This window comes from Perca flavescens, chromosome 9 (assembly GCF_004354835.1).
Source record: "Perca flavescens isolate YP-PL-M2 chromosome 9, PFLA_1.0, whole genome shotgun sequence".
Taxonomy (NCBI): Eukaryota; Metazoa; Chordata; class Actinopteri; order Perciformes; family Percidae; genus Perca; species Perca flavescens.
Window position 1 is genome coordinate 32,644,674 of NC_041339.1, and position 22,959 is coordinate 32,667,632.

Below are 22,959 nucleotides of genomic sequence, written 5' to 3' on the forward strand. Positions count from 1 at the left end.
AAGTAGCAATAGCAGTGCAAAAATACTCTGTTACAAGTAAAAGTCCTGCTTTCAAAATCTTACCTAAGTAAAAGCACATAAGTATTAGGTAATTTATATTACATTATTTGAATTATAATTATTAATGTGTACATCGGTTTAATATTGCAGCTGCTATATGTGGAGCTAATTCCAACTATTTTATATACTGCTGGGTAGCTTAATCTATAATACTGTATAATAATATATTAGTTGAAAATGTGAATCTGCCAAGAAACTAGTAACTAAAGTTGTCAAAGAAATAATATGGCGTAAAAAGTACAATACTGGCTTCCAAAATATGTGCTGTAGAAGTATAAAGTGGCATAAAAATACAACAGTGTTAATGGGGGGTTAGCTCACAAGTTTGCTGCTATATTCATTTTCTGAATGTCGTATATAGCACCTGTAGATACTATATTTTAATAGAATTAAATACCAGTACATCCACACATTTTACTTTCATTATGTACGCCACATTACATGCACATAAACCCAATCATGACTAGAAAGGCCTTATTATATAAGTTGCTTCTTGGACTGAAAATGTGAATCTGCCAAGACACTAGTAACTAAAGTTGTCAAAGAAATGAAGTGGCATAAAAAGTGCAATACTGGCTTCCAAAATATGTGATGTAGAAGTATAAAGTGGCATAAAAATACAAATACTTGGGTACAAGTACCTCAAATTTGTACTTACATACAGCACTCAAATTAGATTCCACCACTGTGTTTAGCCCATAATTTATTCTCTTGAAATAGAAATTAGATTCTTGTTTTGTTTTATATTATTTTTCAGGAATATTTTTAAACCTTTGTTATTTCTAATGGCTGCACAACAATCATTTAGTGTGACTTCTCTTTATAGGATATATAAAAGCAAGTGAAACTATAACAGATTTAGGAGCTGTTCTGGAGATTTTAATCATATCACATTTCATTCATCTGCAGAATATTTTTCCATAGGTTAATAAAGATCATGATATACAATTAAAAGCTCCAGAACAGCTGCTAAATGGACCTTGTGGTGAGATTAGGGCTGGAACACAGGGTTGTTTTCATTATCGGTTAATCTGAACAAAAAAAGTTATTTTCTTGATAAATCCATTAAATGTTTGGTCAATAGCACAGTTCCCTGAAGCCCAATGTGACATCTCAGAATTGCATGTTTTCTCTGACAAACAATCCAAACCCCCAAAATATTAAAATGTATAATTATATAAAACAGAGAAAAGCAGAAACTCCGTACGCTAGATCTCAACTGAACTCTTAACAAAAATAAGGCACTGCACAAAGGGATCCAGTTCAAAGGACACTTTATGAAAACCCATTCTACACTCGGCATCATGGATCATGAATAGTTTTCTCAACATTGTGTTATACACAAAGATAGCTACTAACAGTTAACTACACTGGGAGAAAAAAAAAACTACCAGCCATTATCATTCTTAAATCATCCTACATTTAGAGATTTATGCTTCATTTGGTCAAATATGAAAATAGTGCTATATACAAGATTCACAGTGTGGGCCAGGATAACCTCCACACGGCTCTCACCTCTGACTTCACAAGCAAACAGCAACAGTGTTGACAAAGCCAACAGTGTTAATGGGGGGTTAGCTCACAAGTTTGCTGCTATATTCATTTTCTGAATGTCGTATATAGCACCTGTAGATACTATATTTTAATAGAATTAAATACCAGTACATCCAAACATTTTATTTTCATTATGTACGCCACATTACATGCACATAAACCCAATCATGACTAGAAAGGCCTTATTATATAAGTTGCTTCTTGGACTGATCGATGCTTCAGAGTATAATTTGATTAATGTCTGAAGTCTCCCTCTCTACGTTACTCTATGACACCAGTGTTTCCTTCTGTATTCAAGTTCACAGGCTAACATGGCCTTGTGTGCATCTTATTGTGATTACGATATCCACAAATATTTGAGTAATCAAATTTGGTTGCTTGCATTACTGGATTATTGGTGTGCATGTAAAAGAAGCCAATCTCTCAAAATAAATCACATCAATTAATTTACTTCACTTACATCAATGTTATTAGCAAAGATTTCCTTTTTGCTCACAACAAATCCTTCTGGTGAAAGACATAAAGAACAAGTATAAACTGCAGTTGTTTAAGGGAGGGGAAAAAAATGAAGGTAAAAATTAAATAAAAGTGACAAGTGCTGCTTTGTCTTTGTGTTCCATAGTGAAGTTGAGCCAGAAAGTTTGTTTGTTTGTTGTCAGGCTTGAAGTAAGTCCATGGAGTAGATATTTCAGGCAAACAGCAGCCCTCATTTACTGGATCCTGCTGCTGACTTTCGGCCAAGCTCTCTGGCTCTCTCAGTGGCGGATTCCACAGCGCTCATGGTCGCCGCCCTCACACCACCCTGTTCCAGGGTGTGAAGCCCGTAGATGGTTGTTCCACCTGGGGTGCAGACCTCAGAGCGGAGCTGAGCCGGATGCTTTCCGGACTCACGTAACAATCTCCCAGCACCCTGCAACAGATAGAATAGAGACTAAAATAATGATGGTGGGGGTTCAAATATTGTGCAGGCATACAGAAAACACAGTATTTTTAGCGATATCAAAATTGCTGATGTTGCTACAGTGAAACAAAAGCACACGCAGAGTAAAACTGACCAGAACAGTTTGAGATGCGATGCTGTGTGCCAGAGCACTTGGCATTCCCATTTTAACAGCTCCTTCTGCCAACGCTTCAGCAAACAGATACACCTGCAGAGAGATCACACGCATCAGAGTAGGTCTGCACGATTCAGGAAAAAAATATGAATCACGATTTTTTAGCTTAGAATCGATATCACGATTCTCTGCCACGATTTGTGTTCTCACGATGTGTAATGTTTATTGCACACATGAACCATGACAAAAAAACAAATTGGCAGTACCAAAAATAGATTTATTTAGGCACCTATAGCACATTGCGCATCCCCACAAGCCTGTAAACATAGAGGCTTCAATGAGAGTGGTTTTGACTTGATATTACTGCAAAATCAGTGTTTTAAATATTTGACTGTGCTTTCCTGACCTTCCTTGAATTTAAATCCAATGGATGGAAGGGCATTTTCAAGAAATAGACGATGGAGTTCAGTCTGCCACTTTGCCATGCTGCATTAATATTCTGTAGTAATGTAATGCAGACTTTTCTTATCAATATTCATTAAAACTTAAGAATGTATTTTGACAATAAAAGCAGATCTAAGTTTTACTGTGATTATGTAATGTGAGGAACTTTCATGTCAGTGAGTGAAATAAGTTCAAACCAGTTTGAATATGTAAGGTAGGAAAACATAAATCTAAAACCTTTTAGAAAAGGCTAGTAGTTTCTCCATTTTCTGAATCTCATTATCAATCAACATGAATTTCTTTGTTTTGAGGAGGTCGTATTACAATAGTCTGCAAGCATTTACAAAGACTTCCTTCTAAACTAGTCTATATCCACGACGTTCCACTTCTGGGATTGCTCCGGTGCCGCCGGAAATTCCGCCGGATATCTGATACCTTCCTCTTTCTTTGTGTTGGCGTTCTAAACTCCAGTCGATTTCTGAGGACTATGGTTAACTGCTCCTCAGATCTCTGCAGGGTAAATCCAGACAGCACATCAACAACTTTTGAACGTACACGTGTTCCACCAAAACAAGTTCCTTCCTGAGGCTGTTTTGCAGAGGCAACGTTGCTCTGTCCGGCGCCCAAGACAATTGTGATTGGTTTAAAGAAATGCCAATAAACCAGAGCATGTTTTTTTCCTCCCATCCCAGAATGCTGTGTGGACTAGCCAGACATTCCTCTGCAGTGTTGTGGCAATGTGAGACTACTTCTGAACGAACCATACAATCCTGGGACACTCACGAAAGCAACGCCGCTCCCGCTCAGTCCAGTGTGGATGTCGATCCAGGCCTCGGGTCCCTCCTCCACCAAACCACATCGGTGCAACAAGGAGCGAAGAATAGCTCCGTCCTCCTGTTTAGCATGGGATCCCCTTGTAAACAGGAGAGCCCCTTCCTGAACCAAACATGGGAGATTTGGCATCAGCCTGATGGCAACGGAATTCTCTGGCAGGAGCTTGAGATTAAAAAAAAAAAAAAAAGAAAGAAATATTACTCATCTTTAGATCACCACAGAATCCCCATTTAGTTCGAAAAGCCATTAAACATGGGCCCTCACCTCTTCCAATGTTGCCAGTGTTACTCCAGCTGCAACAGACACAATAATGTGTCGGTCAGTGACGTGTAGTGAGATCTCATTGAGAACTTGTGGAACCAGGTGAGGTTTGACTGCTATAAAAACCACATCCGACCCACAGACCACCTCTATGTTGGAGTGAGTGACGGCAATCCCGAGCTCCTGAAAGCCAACGGAAGGGATGTTACTGACCCACATATCCAACATGCCCACAGGTAAAGCAGAATAAACACCTCACCTTGCATAAGTGTGTAAGATATTAATAAAATGCATCAATTAATTAGGTGATTGAGACAAGAAAGTCTCCTATATGGTTCCAGGGCTTTGATTATTTGCTGCCTTGATCTGTTAGCCACACTATTCGGCTGAGGGAGATAGGGTCTTACGTTTCTTCATTCGGATCCATTCCATTCTGAATAAACAAACCGCGCAGTTTACTTGTTTCGTCCTTGTTGCATTACCTGTATTTATTGAGATAATTCTAAACAGATTACTGTAGTTAAAAAAAACAGAATTGTAGTTGAGAACGTCCGTTATAACTAGGGGTGGGAAAAAAAACAAAAACAAAAATCGATAAAGCATAGTATCGCGATATTTTTCGTGGCAATACTGTATCGATACACAGACACCAAGTATCAATCTTTTATGATATATGTGTTGGTCAGTCTGTCTGCTTGACAATCCCATTTTTGCAGCCATAAAATTGAAGTGAGATGAACAAGCAGAAATGTTAAAACAGATGTTGACAAAATTTTCCTTTGGGGACATCATTTGAAATTGGGAATAAGTTTAAGTCGGAAAAAAAGGTAATACATTGCAATATATCGCAGAATTTTGCAATATGTTTAAAATCGCAATAGTATCGTGACATAAGTATCGTGATGATATCGTATCGTGAGGCCTCTGGTGATTCCCCCCCTGGTTCTAACGGCCCACGTATTAAAAAAGTGTTGGGTTTAAAATCGGGCTCGCACTCATAATTACAGTTAATGTGTCGGGCCAGGCTTGGCTCGGGTAGGGTCGGCCTTGATTTTTTGGGCCCGATCTAAGCTCTACTCTATCCCTGCCACACGTTTTAAAACACTAAAATACAAAACACAAGCACTGAACTGCCGAGGAGTTTGTGTAACAGCTGACGGTTTCCTGCAACAACAAAGCACAGTCCCTCCATCTCTCTTTCTCCATGAAATGAAGCTGCCTTCAAGTGCTATCGGAAAACAGTAATTGTGAAATATAAAAGTCTACTTTTGCTACACTGGAGGGTTAAATAACAATAAAACAACATCACACAAGTGGGTGATTGAAGTGTCACTCCCACCGCCGCACAACCCTGCGGCGATGGCTTGTGTTGGTCTGAACGTACCCCAAGTTCTGATCGGTCAGCTTTTCTCCACTTTATATATCATTGTAAATGTAATATATTTTGATTATGGACAAGCTAATTGAAAAGGTCACCCTGGGCTCTTGGTAATTGAGATGGATTGTGATGATAACAAACTGAATATCTTTGGTTTTTGGACGAATAACAAATTTGTATACATCACCTTGGCATTACTTGAATTATTAGTGGCATTTTTCACTGTTTGACATTTTATAGACAAATCAAGAAACTAATAGCAAATTAATCGATGCTGACATTTTTTTTTGTTGCAGTCCGTATTGGTTAGTTTTATATTTGGACTGAAATATCTGGATAACATCAGCACAATGTGTTAACTTTAACATCCCTTAAATATATATTTTATTTGGTGACTGATTGCTTAACATTATGTTCTGTTAACTCATGCACACAAATGTCTAATTTGAGAACATGAATTGCTAATTTCTGCAAGGGAGTTACTTATTTGTAGCCCAAAACTACTATTACGTGCACCAACTTGACACCTGCACACCTCCGAAGAAACAGAACATGGTCAGCATAACAACAGATTGGTTTGCAGGTCAACCATCAATTCACATAGAACCTGATCTTAAAAACAGTAACCATGATCCCAACCATATCTGCTCACTGTCCTGCAATCTAATAGCTTGACAAGCCAGACCCACATCCAGATGTTGGGTCTGGGAACTCACCATTGACAGGGCTCAATCCGAGGGGAGGGACAAATGGTTGTCTTTCATATTCCCTCTGCATGTAATACGATAGTGCTACAACCAGGCAGAGCAACGAAGAAGGTAGCGGAGCTAGTTGATAGATTAAACTTTTGCCGTATCCGGTCGGCAAAACTCTGAACACATCTTCCTTTTTTAAGAATGATTTCTGTGCCGTTCTTTGTTCTTTTCTCAAAGAAAAGCTTAACTCCAAGTCTTCCAGAAGACCGCTGTTCACCAGCAGCAGCAGCCATAAGCCCCGCCCACCGACTCTATACACGATGTGATTGGCCTGACCAGAGTTTGGTTTTTCCAGCTTGCAAGCGAGAGAGTGCCCCCCCTGGCTGCAAATTAAATTTGCTGCCACTAGGGTGCGTCTAGATTTCTAGGCTAGCAATCTAACTCATCCTACTGAGAATTGACAGAAAAGTAAAGAAGGGAACAGAAGTACCTGAAAGCGCCCCAGGTTCCTGGAGGATGGTGCGCTCACTTTGACGTTTACAGGAAGAACATTTCCTTTAGACGGGAACACACAAAAAGACTGTTAACTCTTTTATTTTGAGCAGCTCTGGTCTCCGTTTCAACGACCCTCTCCTGACTTACCAGACAAGATGCCCTGTGCGATGCCGAAGGCCATGTTCCCTGCACCAATAAAACCAATCTTCAGCTGCGAGTCCATCTCAGGGTCCATTTTGATCTAAAGAAAAGGAAAGAACAGATTTGAGGGGAAACATCAACAACACGCTAAATTATAGTTTAAAAATCACCTTAAAACTTGGGGTGTGACTCACAGGACAACCTACGACACTATCACGATACATTTCCCACACATCCAGCACGATTCGGTTATATACGATAATACTGCAAGACAATTAAAGCTGCCACGATTACTATTTTGATAATTGACTAATTGTTTTAGTTATTTCTTCAAGCTAATATGCCATTTTATAGACAAAATGATATCAAAAAAATAATCAGAATATTCGATGAAAAAAGCCCGAATAAATCGTCTATATGATCAAAATATATATTTAACTGAATAAAAAAATAAAAAAAACATTGCCTTAAAACTGTATCTTTTCTTTAAAATCAAGAATCAATTATATATTTATTAGTTGTATTTAGGGGTGATACATTAAAACCGAACTGCCATTTAGAATATCTCCACACCTGAAAAATGTCTAAATGAGAGAGACATGGCTGCCTCATAATTAATTATTATCATTATACTGTTTATTGATCCCCAGTGGGGAAATTACAATTTACACTCCGTTAGAAATCACTACACACAGGCCTGAAATACACACAGACATGCTCAGGACCTATTCATGCAGAAATGGAGAGATGTCAGAGTGAGTGGGCTGCCAGTGCTGGACCAGCGCCCTGAGCAGTTGGGGGGTACGGTGCCTTGCTCAAGAGCGCCTGGCAGTGCCCAGGAGGTAAACTGGCATCTCTCCAGCTACCAATCCACACTCTGTACTTTGGTCCGTACTGGGACTTGAACCAGCGACCCTCCGGTTCCCAACCCAAGTCCCTACGGACTGATGTTCTGATGGTGTGCAAATAAAATTAAATAGAAGAATTAAAAACAGCATTTTAACTTTGCCCAATCCATTATCCAAATGCTTACAACACTACAGCAGATATCATAAAAATTCACCAAATAAAGTATTGTGATTCAGTACTACTGTGCTGGATAACTTCCAGTAAAATACGTAGATTTGGCATTCTTGTACCAAAACATGTGGCCAGAGACCATTGGTGCCAATGCATCAACACCATATAGCAACAGAGAGATGCAATTAGATTGTCGACTGTGTTTACATGCACACAAGAAACCGGATTACAATGAGAAATCAGGTTAAGACAAGAAATTAGATAAAAGTTAAATCCTGTGTGACAGTTGGTCAGTAATCACATTTCTCCCCCTCCCCCATAACTGCTGCCACAGTGTAGCTTCCCTCTCCTGTTTTTTTTTTTTAATATCATGCAACTGCATCCTTAAACCAGATACAAATTTACAGGGCCAAGAAAAGCTGAGAAACCAGTCAGTCTGCCTGTAAGTCAGAGGTCTTTCATGAAGGTTCTGAAATCATGAGGTTTCTGAAAGCAGGTTACTGCTCAGAGCCGGGTACACACGGATATATCTGAAATGCATCTGCAGTAAACAAACAGAAGGCATCATGGTATCGGTATCCGACAGAAAATGCATCAATAAACTATTGAGAGTCGATACTTTGTTGTCCTGAAATTCCAAACATGCTTTTCTCTGATATGATTGTGAATTGATTATCTTTGGGTTTTCAACTGTTGGGTTGTTAAAGAGGCCAAGGGGGGCTCTGAGACAGTATGATGGGTATTTTTTCATCCCTTCCCACAATTTGACTTAGAAGAAAAAAACGGAGCAACAGAGGAGAGAATGTTACAGCCCTATATATGGTACCAGATAGTGTTATTTTAACACTCCTTCTTGAGACATCTGGTCCAAGGTAGAACTAATGCAGTTTAATACCACAGCACTGCAATAAATCCTACCTTCATGAATGTTATGTTCTGCTTTTGTTGAAATGTTGATTTTAATAGTGGTTTATAATTTAGTCTACCCTTTTTGATACAAACAGGGTGGACCGCATATTGGAAACATCTCTAGTAATATAGGAAAACAGAATTCAACATCACCACACAGTTGAATTAACACCGCTCTAAAAACATAACCATCACAGAAGTAGAATTTCTTGCAGGACTTTTGGATTTGACTGAATTAGTTTTAGTTAGGTGCATCTAGTTCATGAGGGTACATCAGAACAACCCAGAGACATGTTCACAATAGGCACACAGTTGGGTAATGAATGCATGCATCTAGACCAGTGGTTCACAAAGTGGGGTCTGGGGACCCCCAGGGGTCCTTGAGGGAGTCCCCAGCAAAACGGGGAATAATTATCCTCACTATAATTCCATCCATAAGCAACACAATAGAAGAATGTATGACTATGTTGGACATGGGTTACTATCTTTAATAAAACATCTAAAAAGCAAAAATCTGATTTGTGTCAGTTTAGGGGTACTTGACATGAAAAGGTTTGGGAACCACCGACCTAGACAACTCGATGGAAGTAATGGAATCACGGTTATGATCTAATGACAAGACTACATCGCATACACGGCACGGCATCACCCCTACAATTAAACCCAGGTTCTGGGTGGAATTGTCCGGGCAGGGCTGCGGCCAGTGCAGCATTGATGCTTCTCCGTCCGAGTCCTCTGTCACTTCATCATTTCTGTCAGAGTTGACCCCAGCTCCGACCAGGGGGTGTCTGGACTCCATGATAGCTATCATTGTCTTTTCATACCGCCACCAACCTTGTATTTTGGTCGGTGCCGGAGAGTTGGGTTCTCTCTTGCACTTGTAGTACGCACTTTTAAGAAGTTTCCAGCGAAACTTTAATTGGTCCACAGATCTGTGGTAGCCGGCCGCTGTCATTCTCCTGTGTGCCACCTTGAAGAGTTTGTTATTCCTCACTTTCCTCCCGTCTAAGCATTTCTTCATGTCCAGCTCCTTGAGGATTTCCAGAAATAACTCCGTCTCCTTCACGTCCCAGTTCTGTTTCTTGATACCAGAGTCGTCCATTGTTGTGGCAACGTAGCCTGGCTAACGTTAGCTCGACGGCTAGTAAACGTCGGCCCAACACGAACGTTCACACGGCTAGGTTGCTAACTAAATACTAGCATGTCTAGTGTGGTAGGGGCAGAGCGGTGATGTTTCTATATTACATTTTAGCATGTAGTCTACAGGTCGAGGAAAAGCGTGCCGATAAAATGTTAAAAACCACGATAGCAAAAAAAAACAACAGTGCTGCTGCATCTAGCTAAAGCGACTAAATAATCCAGCACAGATTAGAAATACAATGCACGTGTTACTTGTTGATTGGACAACCATAAAATATCACGGAGTGACACAAACACGATGCCAGGCGATGCTGTGAATAAACACCGGCTAACGTTTATAAACGTTGGTGGTAGGCTATTTAATTCACCTGATGTTTCAGATTTCCTGACGTCCAACGTTTAGTAAAAACTCAAACTGCACTGGGATTTAAACGTCCCTGTGCTGTCAAACCGATAACACCCGGAGCGTCCACAAAACCAACCAGCGGAGTTCCAGTGAACTATCGGTGGGTTTGATTTCGACGTCTCTCCTGCTACGTCGGGTGGGCGGCGCCTTTATACATTCCCTAGCCATTCATTCTCCACACTATGTTCCCGCACATTTACCATTCCGTTTCAGCCGTGATGTAAATCTAACACACTCCATGTCCGTCCCCTGCAAAAATGCGAGCAATTCCATTGGCTGTGTCCTCGTCCTATAGGGCGAAGAGACGGTGGACAAATAAATAATAATTAAACGTCATTCCCATCAGCTGTGTGTGAGGGAGACAGCGCCAGCAAGGACCTGCAAAATTAAACAGGTATATCATTTAAAAATATTCAAATGTGTGCGTTTAATCGGGCGTGTATTTAATGGCAAGGTGTACTTTTCTGTTATTTTACTCGTATATATTGCTGTTACAACTGAGTGTTTTGAATGTGCTGAACTCTTAGATTTTTTTAAATGGGTTTACTTGTTTCCATATTCTTATGCACACTGAGGGAAGCATGGGTGATGATTTTCCGGTGCTTAAAACCGGTGGAAAATTTTGATTCACAATTGCGTCCTGTTAGATTTTAATTCGTTTTTTTTCAAAACCTGTCGCGTCTTTTCCGCGTTAGTAAAATAGAATTCTGTATTTTATTCTATAATGTTGTATTCTGGGTCTACATGGAGGTAGGCTATTGTGTTGGAGTGCCTGTGCAGCAGAGCATTAATTGCAGACATGCCTGGGCAAGCCTCCTCAGTGTGGTCTTCATTCAAACATGTGCATATACGAATGAATCAATGACAGTTTTAATAATTGTCACCATGCCCACTCCGCATGGTTTTACAGGACCCCGTAATTTCATATAAACCAGATCCAGAATGCTGCATAATGTGCATATACTTTTTCAAACAATCATTCAAACATATTGGCTTTGTTGCTGTCGCCATCTAGCGATATCCTTAAAATCTGGACATTTTAGGTTCTATAGCCTAACACATCTCCTCCTTTTTTTTTTAGAAAGAGTTCTTTTTAATATTGAGATTTCAGATCAAAAGTAAGCAGTTACACACTGTATGTGTCGGATATGTTGTGGAGAGTGTGGTTAATTTAATGTTTTTTGTTTTTTTTGGTAAAGCCAGAAAACAATCTTAATCCATGCCATTTCTATCAAGAGTGACAGATATTTGGTTAAAATACTATTAATAGTAAGTTTTTAAAATAAAACAATAATAAAGCTTTAATAAGGAAAACATTGTTTTTCCCAAACTGTTGTTTTGGCTGTTATTTAATTGCGCAAATCTCTTGCCAATACAAATTTTAAGTGACAAAAAAAGCTGAGTGATGATTCATTATGTATTACTGTGTTCTGTTCCAGACATGGCTCGTCTCCTGATCCACCGCCTGTATTTCCTGCTGATCAGCATTCTGGCCTGTCAGTGTCCTGCAGTCAGCGGGCTGTTTGAGTGGCTGAAGGAGGCGGGGGCTCCTCCAGCAGCTGCAGCTACTCCACCAGCACCACCAGCAGCAGCAGCAGCAGCAGCAGTAGTTCCAGCACTTCTTGCAAAGGATGCTAAATTTGAGATGGCCGCAACAGATGAAAGGTTTTTGTCTGAGGCAAAGCAGATGGAGCTGAGCCCGTTAGACAGCTGTCATTTCAAGGTAAACTTGAAACTCCGGGTTTCTCAGTCTTTGGCCCAGAATCCACTTAAGAGTCACTTATGCAAACAGGGTCAAAGACTTAAATGTTGAGATTTGTGGGATTATATGTAAGGCTGCGACTAACAAACATTTGGTTAATCATCAATTAATCTTAACAATAAGGTCCTTGATTAATCGATTGGTCTATAAAATGTCAGAAAACGGTGAAAAATGATCGTGCTCAATCAAGGTGATGTCTTCAAATTGCTTGTTTTGATGACCAACCGTGACAAGACAACCTAAGATCTGTCATGAGATATTTTGTGATTTTTAAAAAATGCAATTATATCTTAAAAAAGTTAAACACTGCTGTAAGGACTTTTCCATCTTTGGACCTTTTCATGAAATGGTGGCAGTCCTCGAAGCTTTGTTTGCCATAGCAACAGTAGGCCTACGCATCCACTGGTTTGTCCTTTCTATATTTGAATAAAGCGCTGTGCTCGGTCGTAGGTGGTTGCCCAGCTGAAGGCGAGCTGTGAAAGCCTCCCAGAGGAGCAGCTTGCGAAGCTTGGAGTCGTGCTGTTTAACTGCCAGGCAGCGGTTGAGGGGCGCCAGACCTACCCATGCACAGAGGAAATGGTAAAATATGAAGTTAGGATTACATCTTATCAACCTATTGTGTTTTCAAACTTTGTGAGGCATTTTTAAATCTATTGTTGTTGTTTCAGACTATAAAAGAGTGCACAGCAGACATGGATTCAGACACATGGAATGCTTACCACATAGTGAGCAACAGAGCGCGCTCCGTTTGCTACGCGACTCGCCAGCAGCTCTTCCGGCGCAGAGCAGAGCACACTGTCAACGCTCTCATCTCCACAGCCACAAGCCAGCTAGACGCAATGAAGGACCTCAAGGTAGATTTTTAGTTTTCTTTCACTTTTTTTTTTTTTTTTTTTTTTATCTTCATGTGCACAGTATGCAGGTCAATTTTTGCTTTGATCTGTGTTTTATAACAGGAGGGCCAGCTGGAGCTGAAGGAGCTGACCGCAGCCTCCTTGGACAAGCTGCTGGATGGTCACAGTGCTCTGCAGGAACAACAGGGGAAACTGTATGAGGGCCAGGGGCAAATGGAGAGCTCACTGAGGGACAACTTGGAGCGTCTGGGCCAGGAAAAAGCCCTCATCGCCTCTGGACAGGAGCTGGTAGCCCAGCTCATTCAGGGCATTACAAAGAGAATGGGTGAGAGCTTTCATGTGTTCATGCATCTCACACTGCAAAAGTATGTAGTATATTTGGCACATAATTAGAGCCATACATTAGTTTAGATTAGGGCTGCAAATTACGATTTATTTTCATTGTTGATTTTAATCTGTATTTTCTTGATTAATCGATTAGCTGTTTGTTCTATAAAATGTCAGAAAATAGTCGATCAGTGTTTTCCCTAGCCCAAGATGACGTCCTCCAATGTCTTGTTTTGTCCACAACTCAAAGATATCCAGTATACTGTCACACAGGAGGGAAGAAACCATAAAATAAGTCACATTTAAGAAGCTGGAATCCGATAATCTTTACATTAAAAAATAACTCAAACCGATTTTAATCGATTATCAAAATAGGTAATTTAATAGTTAACGACGAATCGATTTAATCTTTTCAGCTCTAGTTCAGACAAGTATGGTAATGAGCAAATTGTGCTTGTCTGAAGTGTCGACATGCCAAAATGTGTGCCTGCATTGCTGTGGCTACTTTTTAAATAATCAAATATTTATATTATATATTTTTTAATAAACTAGTTAATTTTATTTTTAGTCTATATGATAGTTTTATGTCCTGAATGAGTTTTGAAAGGTTTACTCTGCCCCTTCAAACAGAATAAAATACTGAGCTATAATTCCAATTTGTTGTTGACAAAAACGCTAGATATTTATGAACTGCCTTCCTGTCTTTTTATTTTTTATTTTTAAGAGAATGTGAGTGAGCATCTGCAGAACCAAGGCTCGGAGGTGCAGGACAGCCACAAGGCGATTGTTAAAGACCTCGCAGATGTCAGACACCAAGCTCAGGACATCCACCAAAAGATTGGTAATCAAAACGGGTCATCACGTCTTTTTTTTTTTTTTTTTTTTTAAACGTTTAATTAAAATGTCTTTTTTTTTTTTTTTTTTTTTTTCTTGTGGCTGATCAGATCACAGTATGTCGGAGTTTCTGCAGTACCAGGACCAGACCTCTCAGTACTACACTGACCTGATGAACAAACTGGAGCGCATGAACAGCACCCTGGGAGCCACGCTGCGCTACCTGGACAACATGCAGAGCCGCATCGAGGAGAGGCTCCACATGATCCAGGGCTACCTCGGCTGGGCAGGTGAGACCCGTCGCCCACGGTGCACTGACCAAGTTTGTCCACATTTGTCATGTTTTCTGCTACAAAATAATTTTAATTTGATCACATCAGCCAAATATCATCCTCTGTAGTCTGAGATGTCCTAAAAAAAAAACCTTAAATATGGCTATGATTTTTATCGATTTTATTTCCCTTGTGCTTCTTGTGATTACAGGTTTGAGCCTGACCGCCATGTGGACGTGTATTGCACATACGGGCTACTTTGTCATGGGTGCAGTCCTGCAGACGTTCCTGCGTTGTCCAGGTTTCTCTCGCGCCATGCTGCTGCTCGCCGTGCCTCTTAACGCAGTGGCCGAGGTCAACCAGCAGCCGGCGCTGGATCTCCCCTGCCTCAGCCTGCTGCTGCTCCTTCTCTCTCTGGGTACAAACGCAACGCTGCTCCCCAAGGCAAATACAATGTCTCCAGTATCCTCATTCCTTTCCCACAATGTTTTTTTTTTTTTTTTTTATTCACATATGCAGGTCAGTGGTTTGCGAGTCGTTTGTGGGCGTGCTTTCACTCCAGAGGAAAGCCAGCCGCCCCGCTGCCACTGGCCTCATGGGCCATCGTGGAGCCACAGAAACCAGGATCATCCAGCTCCTCCTCATATCCACCGTCCTCTACGCCGCAGAAGTGAGTCTGCTGAGTTCATTACATACCGTCTATGCTGCTAACTGATTTATTTTTATCATCAAACAATTGTTTTGCCTATAAAATGTCCGATAATTTGTTAAAAGTGCTCTGTATAATTTCCCACAGCCCAAGGTGACATCAAACTGTTGTTCTGTCCAACTAACAAAGATATTGGATGTACAATGATCTAAACATACTTGTTTGTATGGCATTTTTGCTAAGAATGACACAAACCATTAATTATCAAAGTAGTTGCTGATTCATTTAACATGTATCCCCTGAGTTTGATGCTAAATTAAAACCTCTAGTTTCACTTAAAACACAATTTTCAACAATTGTGCTGCATTGTGGGAGATAGATGCTCTTATTTCTTTTTGTAGGTTGTTTATTTGATGTAGTCTTAATTTTTTTTGTTTTGTCCCCAGAGATGAAAATGATGGTTCTATCGATCAAGACGACCTGTTTAATCAGGACAGCTTCATATCTGGTTTGAAATATAAATATATACTGTACCTTAACAGTAAAAACAAATTACAAATAATTGCCACCTTTTAATAGATTCAGTTACTCATATTTGCTCTCACTTTTGTCTTTGCCTACAGGTAACTTTGGCGTATCAGCAGCGTCTCCCCCCCACAGGAAGCCTCCCGTCCACAGGAAGCCTCCCCCCCACAGGAACCCAATCCCAGAGTCCAGGTTTACGCCAATCATTAGCACACCCAATCACTCCACTCCCAGGCTTGTACCGCAGCCAGTTCTTTCAGAGGTCAGCAAATTGAGTTAATGTCATACCATCGCTGTTAGGTCAAAACCTGTGTATATCCAAAACTGTTGTTTTTTTCAAGAAACAGAGGCTGATTTAAAAACATTGAGCTATTTAACTCTGACAAAGTCCAAAAAAATCGACTCGTCACAGTGACCAATAGCATTGATTAATGGGAAAAATTACATGACAAAACATGGAGATACAAGGTTTCTGCCTGACAGCGATGATACGAAGGAAAACTAGAGATTAATATTCCGTACCTCCATGAACTAATAAAATTTGCCCTCACAAATGTTGCTTTTTATTTTATTTTTTGTAGGCTCTGGTTGCCGATATCCCCCTAAGAAACCTGGGAGGTGTTTTTGATTTTGTAATCGACTCGCATGATTCCGTGAACGACTCCCGAAGTGCGAGTCCTACCACGTCAGTAGTCAGCAACAGGTCAGGGTTTTGCCTTAAACACTAACAAGCAAGTGTTATTAATTGATTAGGCCTTTTTCAACTGTTGTTGATTCTTTACCAAAAAAAGATTGACTTTTTTTTTTATTCTCTCTGTTTCCTGGGGCAGCTCTCTATCAGGCCGTCAGCTGTGCAATGGTATCACAAAAACAGGGAAGATCTGTAAGAAGAGAGCCGTGCTAGGACAGGACTACTGCAGAGTCCACGAAGGGGGGCACACCTCCTATGTTGCTAAATGAGCACTGCATTTCTTTTAGACTACAGATTTTTTTAATATTTTTACTGCCACGTTTAACTGTTCATTTAAGTAAACGCATACTTTTGTTACCCATGGATCTGTCTGTATTCAAACAGAGCAACTTTTTGATAGTGCCTTCTCTGCAAAAATGTTTTTATCAACTCTTATTGTGATGTCATTGTAAGTTCTGCCTGCCTGATGTTTACTTTTAAGTTAATAAATTATTTCTTTACCATGAATCAGTCTGGACTTTACTTCTCAAATACCTGTCAGAAATCTCAGCCTGTGGCATACTACTTAAAGATTCAGCCAAGAAACTTAAGACATTACTGATATAAAACATTTAATTTGCTCAGTGCAAATCTGAGTAAAAAAACATCCAATCCACTATTCAAACAGCACATAACAGTTTTGTTCAATAAATACAGTGAATCAAGAACTTAAAAACCATTCAAGAGGTAAGTGATGAAAAAGACTAATCCTGACAGATTGAACCCCCAATTAACTTTACTTATAATTAACACTGCCATAATCAACTCAATTCTACATACAGGTCGGTAGATAAATTGTTTCATACTTTCTATTAAGAGAAGTGTTGCAGATGAATTCAAAGTGAGAAACTCAGCAAAAAAAAGAAATGCACCTTTTTCAGGACACTGTATTTTAAAGATACTTTTGTAAAAATTATAACTTTAGAGATCTTCATTATAAAGGGTTTAAACAATGTTTTCCATGCTTGTTCAATGAACTATAAACAAATGAACATGCACCTGTTGAGCAGTTGAAAAGACTAACTGCTTGCAAGTGGTAGGCAATTAAGGTCAGTTATAAGAAAATTAGGAACGTAAAGAGACACTTCTGACTCTAAAATACACCAAAAGAAAGACGCCCAGGTGCCTACTGACCTGCGCGAACGGGCCTTAGGCATGTGGACAGCAGATGTGGCCGGTGCAATACATTGCAATGTCCCTACTGTGAGACGCCTAAGACAGCGCTACAGAGAGACAGGCAGCACAGCTGATCGTCAACAACCGCAAGAACTGGCCGGTCTGGGGTGGCCTCTAGCTCACCCAGTAAGAGCGTTCGCCCCATGTTGGCTGAGTCCTGCAGCGGTGCAGGGTTTGAATCCGACCTGCTGCCCTTTGCTGCGTGTCATCCCCAATCTCTCTCCCCCCCCCTTTCATCTCTATCCACTTTCAAAATAAAAAGGGAAAAGCCCCCAAAGAATAATCTTAAAAAAAAAAAAAAGAACTGGCTAGTCTGGTGCAGTGCATGAGGAGGAGATGCACTGCAGTACTTAATAAAGCTGGTGGCCACACCAGATACTGAGGGCTACTTTTGATTTAGTAGCCCTCCCTCCCCCTTTCTCAGGGACATTATTCCATTTCTGTCAGTCACCTGTCTGTGAAAATTGTTCAGTTTAGGCCTTAGTTGTTCGATCTTTTAATGCGCATACAAATATTTGCATATGTTAAGTTTGTTTAAAATATAAAAAGCAGTTGAAAGTGACAGAACGTTTCTTTGTTTTGCTGAGTATATTTAGTCTAGCTCACTGAGAACACACAATTCAGTCACATCCATCTACCTTTGCACATGAGCCACCTTGTTTTCTTCCAGCCCTCTCCACCTTTGCCGTCACCACCTCCTCTTCCAACAGAGCGGGTCATTGATCGACAGACTTTGTACCAAATTGATTGGCAGAGCGTTCACTTCCTGGCTGCGTCATAGTTGGCAACAAACCAATCACAGGTTTCCTTTAAAGCTGTTAGTTAAAACAAGAAGAATAAGTGAAGACAGGCAGCAGATGTAGTCAAAACATACTTCTTTTCATTTTTACCAAGTATTTACACACACAGACACACACTTTTGGACAAATTACTTTATTGATGACATGCGAAGCCTCGCTGCCCGTCCATGACTGGTTTTGGGAAGTGGTTTGAATCTACATGGTTTTATTATACACCCATGATCTTCACGAGCACATTCACTGCCCTCTGCCCGGTTAAACCACTGCCACTTTCCAGTTTTAGAATACTTAAATTGGCCCTCCTGGCCTGTCATTATTATATTATGACCAAAAGGATTGATTTACACACGTTTGATAGCCACATTCCTCTCAAGGCAATCCGTTAATTATACAGTTATGTTATACGATCCTTATAACTTCAGAAAATACACACTATATTGATATAAATGGATTAAGTGGAAATAGATTTTTCTTCTTCGTTATTTTCATGTCTTTACTGCCACAAAATACGGTGTATCACAGATCACATACTGTAGATCATCTGTAATATATCTGCCTGTTTTACTCTCTTTGACCAGCAGGTGGTATCTCAAGAAATTAAACCTTTGGGAACTAATTTGCTAGAAATCTTTATTGCTTCATCTCGCCATTACACGCACACACGCACACACAATTAGTCAGTCCCACCTTGTTTGAAGGGTGTGAAGGTGAAGTCTGGCAGGTAGCGGTGAAGCTTTGCATTGCTGGCTGTCTTTTTGAACTGGCCGTCTGCTTTACTGGTATCAAACTGGAGGTCAAAGGTCAAGGAAACTACGTGGAACTGATGGTTAGAAATATGATTCTAGAGGAAGGTTCACCGTGTTGAGTCGCCTCAAATCTGGAACATGGACTGTATATTTTAAACCAATAAAAACTTGCTGTGATGACATTGATTAACTTAGCATGATCACAAGGATACCACCACTTCTCCTTTAAAGTCCAGTGCTTGCACAACTGCTTCTGCAGCTTCTTTGATGGACACTTCATCCTCCTCTCCAACTGGAACCAGCAGACACAACACAGGTTTTACTACGGATTGAATTCACCTTTCACTATCGATATGCTGTGTATAAGGACTTACCAGAGAGAATGATTGGATCGACCTCTGAATACTCTCTCAAGACCCACAGGAAGAGACGAGCCAGGTCTAAAGAGTAGATGAACTGTCTTCTGGGAGTGCCGGAGCCCCAGACCACAAGGGGCTTCCCCTCCTCTAATCATAAACACAAATGAGTACACAATTTATATGACTTCATGTATCCCCAATGCCCTACAAGTTCAATGAATGGGATTGACATCAGCGCTGTTACTAATCTCATATTAAATATTGTTCTTCAGTCACAGTCATTAAATAAATGGTAACAACACAACTTAGTAAACGTAAGTAGTAAGGTTTACTGACACCTTAAGACACCTAAAGTCTCCTCTGATAGTAGTGATGTGTAGTTCTTATTACTGATCTAAGATCACAGTGAGGTAGACATTTTAAAGTGAAGAAAGAAAAAAAATTTAAAAAAAATAAAAGAGCATTAATACACTTACTTTGAGCAATGTAAGCTTTGTGAATTAGGCCTGGCAGCACATGACCGTCCTCAATGCTGAAGTTGTCATGGGGACCAAACACATTAGTGGGAATCACAGCTGTATAGCAACTCCCATGCTGCTGGAAATATGCCCTGTGAAACATACAAACAGTTTTACAGACAATTCTTATTGTATGTGACAGTGTAAATGTACTAAACATGCAAAACCAACAACGGAGTTCCCACCTGTTGTGAACATCAATCATTCTCTTTGCATAGGCATAGCCGAAGTTTGACTCATGAGGTGGACCGTTATGGATCTTGTGCAAAGATGTAAAGTAAAGTTAGTTGCCATTTACAAATGTGCCGATACTTGCCAGCTAAGAGCACACATAGGGGCCTTTTACCATGGTCTCGTCAATAGGGTAGGTGGTTTTATCCGGAAAGATGCAGGTGGACAGGCAGGAAACAACCTTGACCGCGCCAACTTCATGTGCTGCCTGCAGCACGTTATCGTTGATGTAGACATTGTTTCTCTGGAGGGGACAGATTCAGCATTCATTATTCTATTACCCAACAAAGTCTTCTTAGTTTTAACACATAGCCAACAACCTTTTCAAACATATGTGCTAATTTATTAGATTCAAGATACTTTATTTTCATTGTATGAACACAACGGAATTATGATGGTGTCAGTCAGTCCAATTAATAAAAACAAGATAAAAACTAATAATAATAAAAAAGATAGAAGCACACATACAATTAGCAGTGATAGCAGAAGCGTGACTTTCTCATACCCAAAAGTCCAGGTTGTACTTCATGTTCTTGAAAAGCCCCCCAACCATAGCAGCCAGATGAATGACGTGGGTCGGCTGATATTTTTCAAACACTGCCCGTGTCTCCTCCATGTTCCTGAGGAGATGCCACAATAACACAGAATGCTGAAGGTGCAGAGACAGTCTCCAAATTGTGTGCATTAGTAGCACCAAATAAACGTGTTTGCAGTAGCTAGAGAAAGTATGCGCTCACGTGAGGTTGGCATCTTTGGAGGAGAGAAATATCCATTCTTCCCCTTCCTTGGCTCCCCCCTCCTCTTTCACCACATGCTGTATAGCCCTGCCCACCAAGCCGGATCCTCCCGTCACCAACACCCTCAATGGAGGGGTGTGATCAACCTGACAGCTCATCTAGACACAAAAAGATGTAATGGGTCACAAGTACAATACAAACAAAACAAGATAGGAGTGTTTGAATATGATAGTGAGGCTATATTTCGTTTCACAAAAGGAGCAAGTAATATGGCACTGATGGCTCCCTGATAGTGTCTACAGGTGGGTGCGTTGGGTCAGGTAAATGCTACATCATGCAACAGTTGAGTGCAGAGGATATACATATATTCTTTACAATCCCCAAGCAAGACGTTTGATTAGCTATCAAACAAAACAAACAGAGAGCAATTGAAAAGAGCCTTTGACAGCAAACTGAAAGTTGTTTACAACTTACAGAAACACTTAACTTGTATATAGACATGTTATTCGTGTGGTTGTGATTGTTTTCTGTTTAACGTCAGGTATAAGAGCAATGCAAAAATCAAACTCCTTGTATGTGCAAACATAACGTTACTTGACCAATAAAGATGATTCTGATAAAGCCAAATTCACATTAGAAACCCTATATAGTTAACTAGCTAACGGTAACTATAGCTAACTTAACGTTGGTTAACTAGCTTACCTCTATTTTCGGGTGACGTAGCCGAAATCCCAAGGCCAACTTGTTTGTTGTTACCTGCTCATTAGAGGTGACCACTGTACAGAACCGTGTTGTGCAAATGCCAGCCAGACAAGCTAGCTAACGGTATTAGCCAAAGTTGATGTTAGCTATGCTAAAACCAACATTAATTCCTTTCAGCGAGTGTTATACTAATGACGCCACATAAACTAACTAAACATGCATGTGACTTAATGTAACTCTGTCGCAAGTAAATTGTATAACTTCTAATAAATTAGAAGTACGCTTCCCTTCTAGAGCAGTAAAACAACGTTAACTCCAAGCTTAACAAATAACGGTAAGTAGTTGGTTCTCACCCGTTAGCTGTAAACTAGCTACATGTTCAGCAAACTAGAGAGCCAGATAGAATGTAGAACTCGGATTCCGGTTATAACCTTCAAAATAAAGTTGTATTGATGAACAGCCGGGTCGTTTTCGTGCCTCAAATAGACACCCTGAAGCGCTAGAATTATTCTCAACGTGGAACGATATTAAACATACATGTTTTTCATACTACTATTTTTCTTACAGTATTTTGATTGTTTTGATAAGATTTTTACTTTTACTTTTATATGAATATACGCTTTCCGGTTTTTCTTTCACGCTGCAAGACCGCAAGACCTGCAGTTTTCTTATCTGCTCATACTAACAACAGTTGTTGACTGTACACAACTTCATTGTCTGTCAGCAAAACATAATTTTGAGGTACTTGTATATGTATGTCCATTTTATGATACTCTTTACTTTTATTCCTATCCATATCAGAGGCAAATATTGTACTTTTGACTCCACTACATATATTTGATAACTTTAATCCTGATTTAGATTATTAGGGCCTATAGTTACAATACAATCAACTAATTAATTATGATCTATTATTCTATACTACTATACCAGTTTACATTAGATCTACTTTATGCTTGTAATTAATCACTATTTATAATCCAATGATATAATTTTAATCTGAAATGGGCCATTCTGCATTATAAGTAGGCTACTTTTACTTTTGGTACTTTTGATGCTAATACTTTTGTACTTATAATCAAGTAACATTTAGAATGCAGTTTTTTACTTGTAACAGAAAAATCTATTTCTATGGTTTTTACACTATGGTATTACTACTTTTAAAACACCTACACACACTACCAAATCCAGACAAAACTATCTTGGTAAAAAAGGCCTATGAAATGTTATAAAACACATCTCAGAATTAGTTTGTTTTCTCATGAGCCATACATCTCCACTAGTACTTACATACACCAAACCTTTCAGTTTCATTCATATTTATATTCAGAATATTTTTTACAGA

At 39.8% G+C, this 22,959-nt stretch overlaps 3 protein-coding genes across 8 annotated transcripts; 1 reads left to right on the forward strand and 2 right to left on the reverse strand.

Moving 5' to 3' along the window:
- Positions 1-1,317: 1,317 nt before the first annotated feature.
- Positions 1,318-10,648, reverse strand: pycr3 (pyrroline-5-carboxylate reductase 3). Of its 4 annotated transcripts, none has more exons than XM_028586933.1 (7): positions 10,355-10,648; positions 6,924-7,017; positions 6,772-6,836; positions 4,212-4,391; positions 3,897-4,109; positions 2,670-2,762; positions 1,318-2,524 (listed from the first exon to the last, which is right to left on the reverse strand). In XM_028586933.1, exons 2-7 carry the CDS (start codon positions 7,009-7,011, stop codon positions 2,321-2,323), a joined length of 843 nt encoding a protein of 280 aa, XP_028442734.1. In that variant the 5' UTR covers positions 7,012-7,017; positions 10,355-10,648; the 3' UTR covers positions 1,318-2,320. The 4 variants fall into 4 exon arrangements, with proteins under 4 accessions (XP_028442734.1, XP_028442735.1, XP_028442733.1 ...); XM_028586934.1 differs by lacking the exon at positions 10,355-10,648 and adding an exon at positions 9,681-10,344; XM_028586932.1 differs by lacking the exon at positions 10,355-10,648 and adding an exon at positions 9,502-9,674.
- Positions 10,649-10,678: 30 nt separating this feature from the next.
- On the forward strand, positions 10,679-16,813 carry bmb (brambleberry). 2 transcript variants are annotated; one of them, XM_028586930.1, is made up of 13 exons: positions 10,679-10,786; positions 11,832-12,115; positions 12,605-12,733; positions 12,823-13,008; positions 13,111-13,333; positions 14,060-14,176; positions 14,280-14,459; positions 14,653-14,859; positions 14,961-15,111; positions 15,537-15,598; positions 15,714-15,877; positions 16,197-16,318; positions 16,446-16,813. In XM_028586930.1, the coding sequence occupies exons 2-13, from the start codon at positions 11,834-11,836 to the stop codon at positions 16,573-16,575; spliced, it is 1,953 nt and encodes a 650-aa protein (XP_028442731.1). In that variant the 5' UTR covers positions 10,679-10,786; positions 11,832-11,833; the 3' UTR covers positions 16,576-16,813. The 2 variants fall into 2 exon arrangements, with proteins under 2 accessions (XP_028442731.1, XP_028442732.1); XM_028586931.1 differs by lacking the exon at positions 10,679-10,786 and adding an exon at positions 10,823-10,846.
- Positions 16,814-17,762: 949 nt separating this feature from the next.
- Positions 17,763-22,035, reverse strand: LOC114561607 (GDP-L-fucose synthase). 2 transcript variants are annotated; one of them, XM_028587675.1, is made up of 10 exons: positions 21,615-22,035; positions 20,913-21,070; positions 20,681-20,795; positions 20,291-20,419; positions 20,130-20,203; positions 19,903-20,036; positions 19,442-19,573; positions 19,280-19,359; positions 19,009-19,108; positions 17,763-18,336 (listed from the first exon to the last, which is right to left on the reverse strand). In XM_028587675.1, exons 2-10 carry the CDS (start codon positions 21,068-21,070, stop codon positions 18,281-18,283), a joined length of 978 nt encoding a protein of 325 aa, XP_028443476.1. In that variant the 5' UTR covers positions 21,615-22,035; the 3' UTR covers positions 17,763-18,280. The 2 variants fall into 2 exon arrangements, with proteins under 2 accessions (XP_028443476.1, XP_028443477.1); XM_028587676.1 differs by having other exon boundaries at positions 21,968-22,034.
- Positions 22,036-22,959: the final 924 nt, after the last annotated feature.

Coding starts and splice junctions, on each gene's coding strand:
- pycr3 (XM_028586932.1), bottom strand. CDS start 9,657: ATGATAGCTATCATGGAGTCCAGACACCCCCTGGTCGGAGCTGGGGTC. Junction 4,392..6,771: donor GGAACCTGGGGCGCTTTCAG/GTACTTCTGTTC, acceptor GTTGGCTTTCAG/GAGCTCGGGATTGCCGTCAC. Junction 2,763..3,896: donor GCGGGAGCGGCGTTGCTTTC/GTGAGTGTCCCA, acceptor ATCTCTCTGCAG/GTGTATCTGTTTGCTGAAGC.
- LOC114561607 (XM_028587675.1), bottom strand. CDS start 21,070: ATGAGCTGTCAGGTTGATCACACCCCTCCATTGAGGGTGTTGGTGACG. Junction 20,204..20,290: donor ACCCTATTGACGAGACCATG/GTAAAAGGCCCC, acceptor TCTTTGCACAAG/ATCCATAACGGTCCACCTCA. Junction 20,037..20,129: donor ATGATTGATGTTCACAACAG/GTGGGAACTCCG, acceptor TATGTTTCACAG/GGCATATTTCCAGCAGCATG.
- bmb (XM_028586930.1), top strand. CDS start 11,834: ATGGCTCGTCTCCTGATCCACCGCCTGTATTTCCTGCTGATCAGCATT. Junction 12,116..12,604: donor TAGACAGCTGTCATTTCAAG/GTAAACTTGAAA, acceptor GCTCGGTCGTAG/GTGGTTGCCCAGCTGAAGGC. Junction 15,878..16,196: donor CGCAGCCAGTTCTTTCAGAG/GTCAGCAAATTG, acceptor TATTTTTTGTAG/GCTCTGGTTGCCGATATCCC.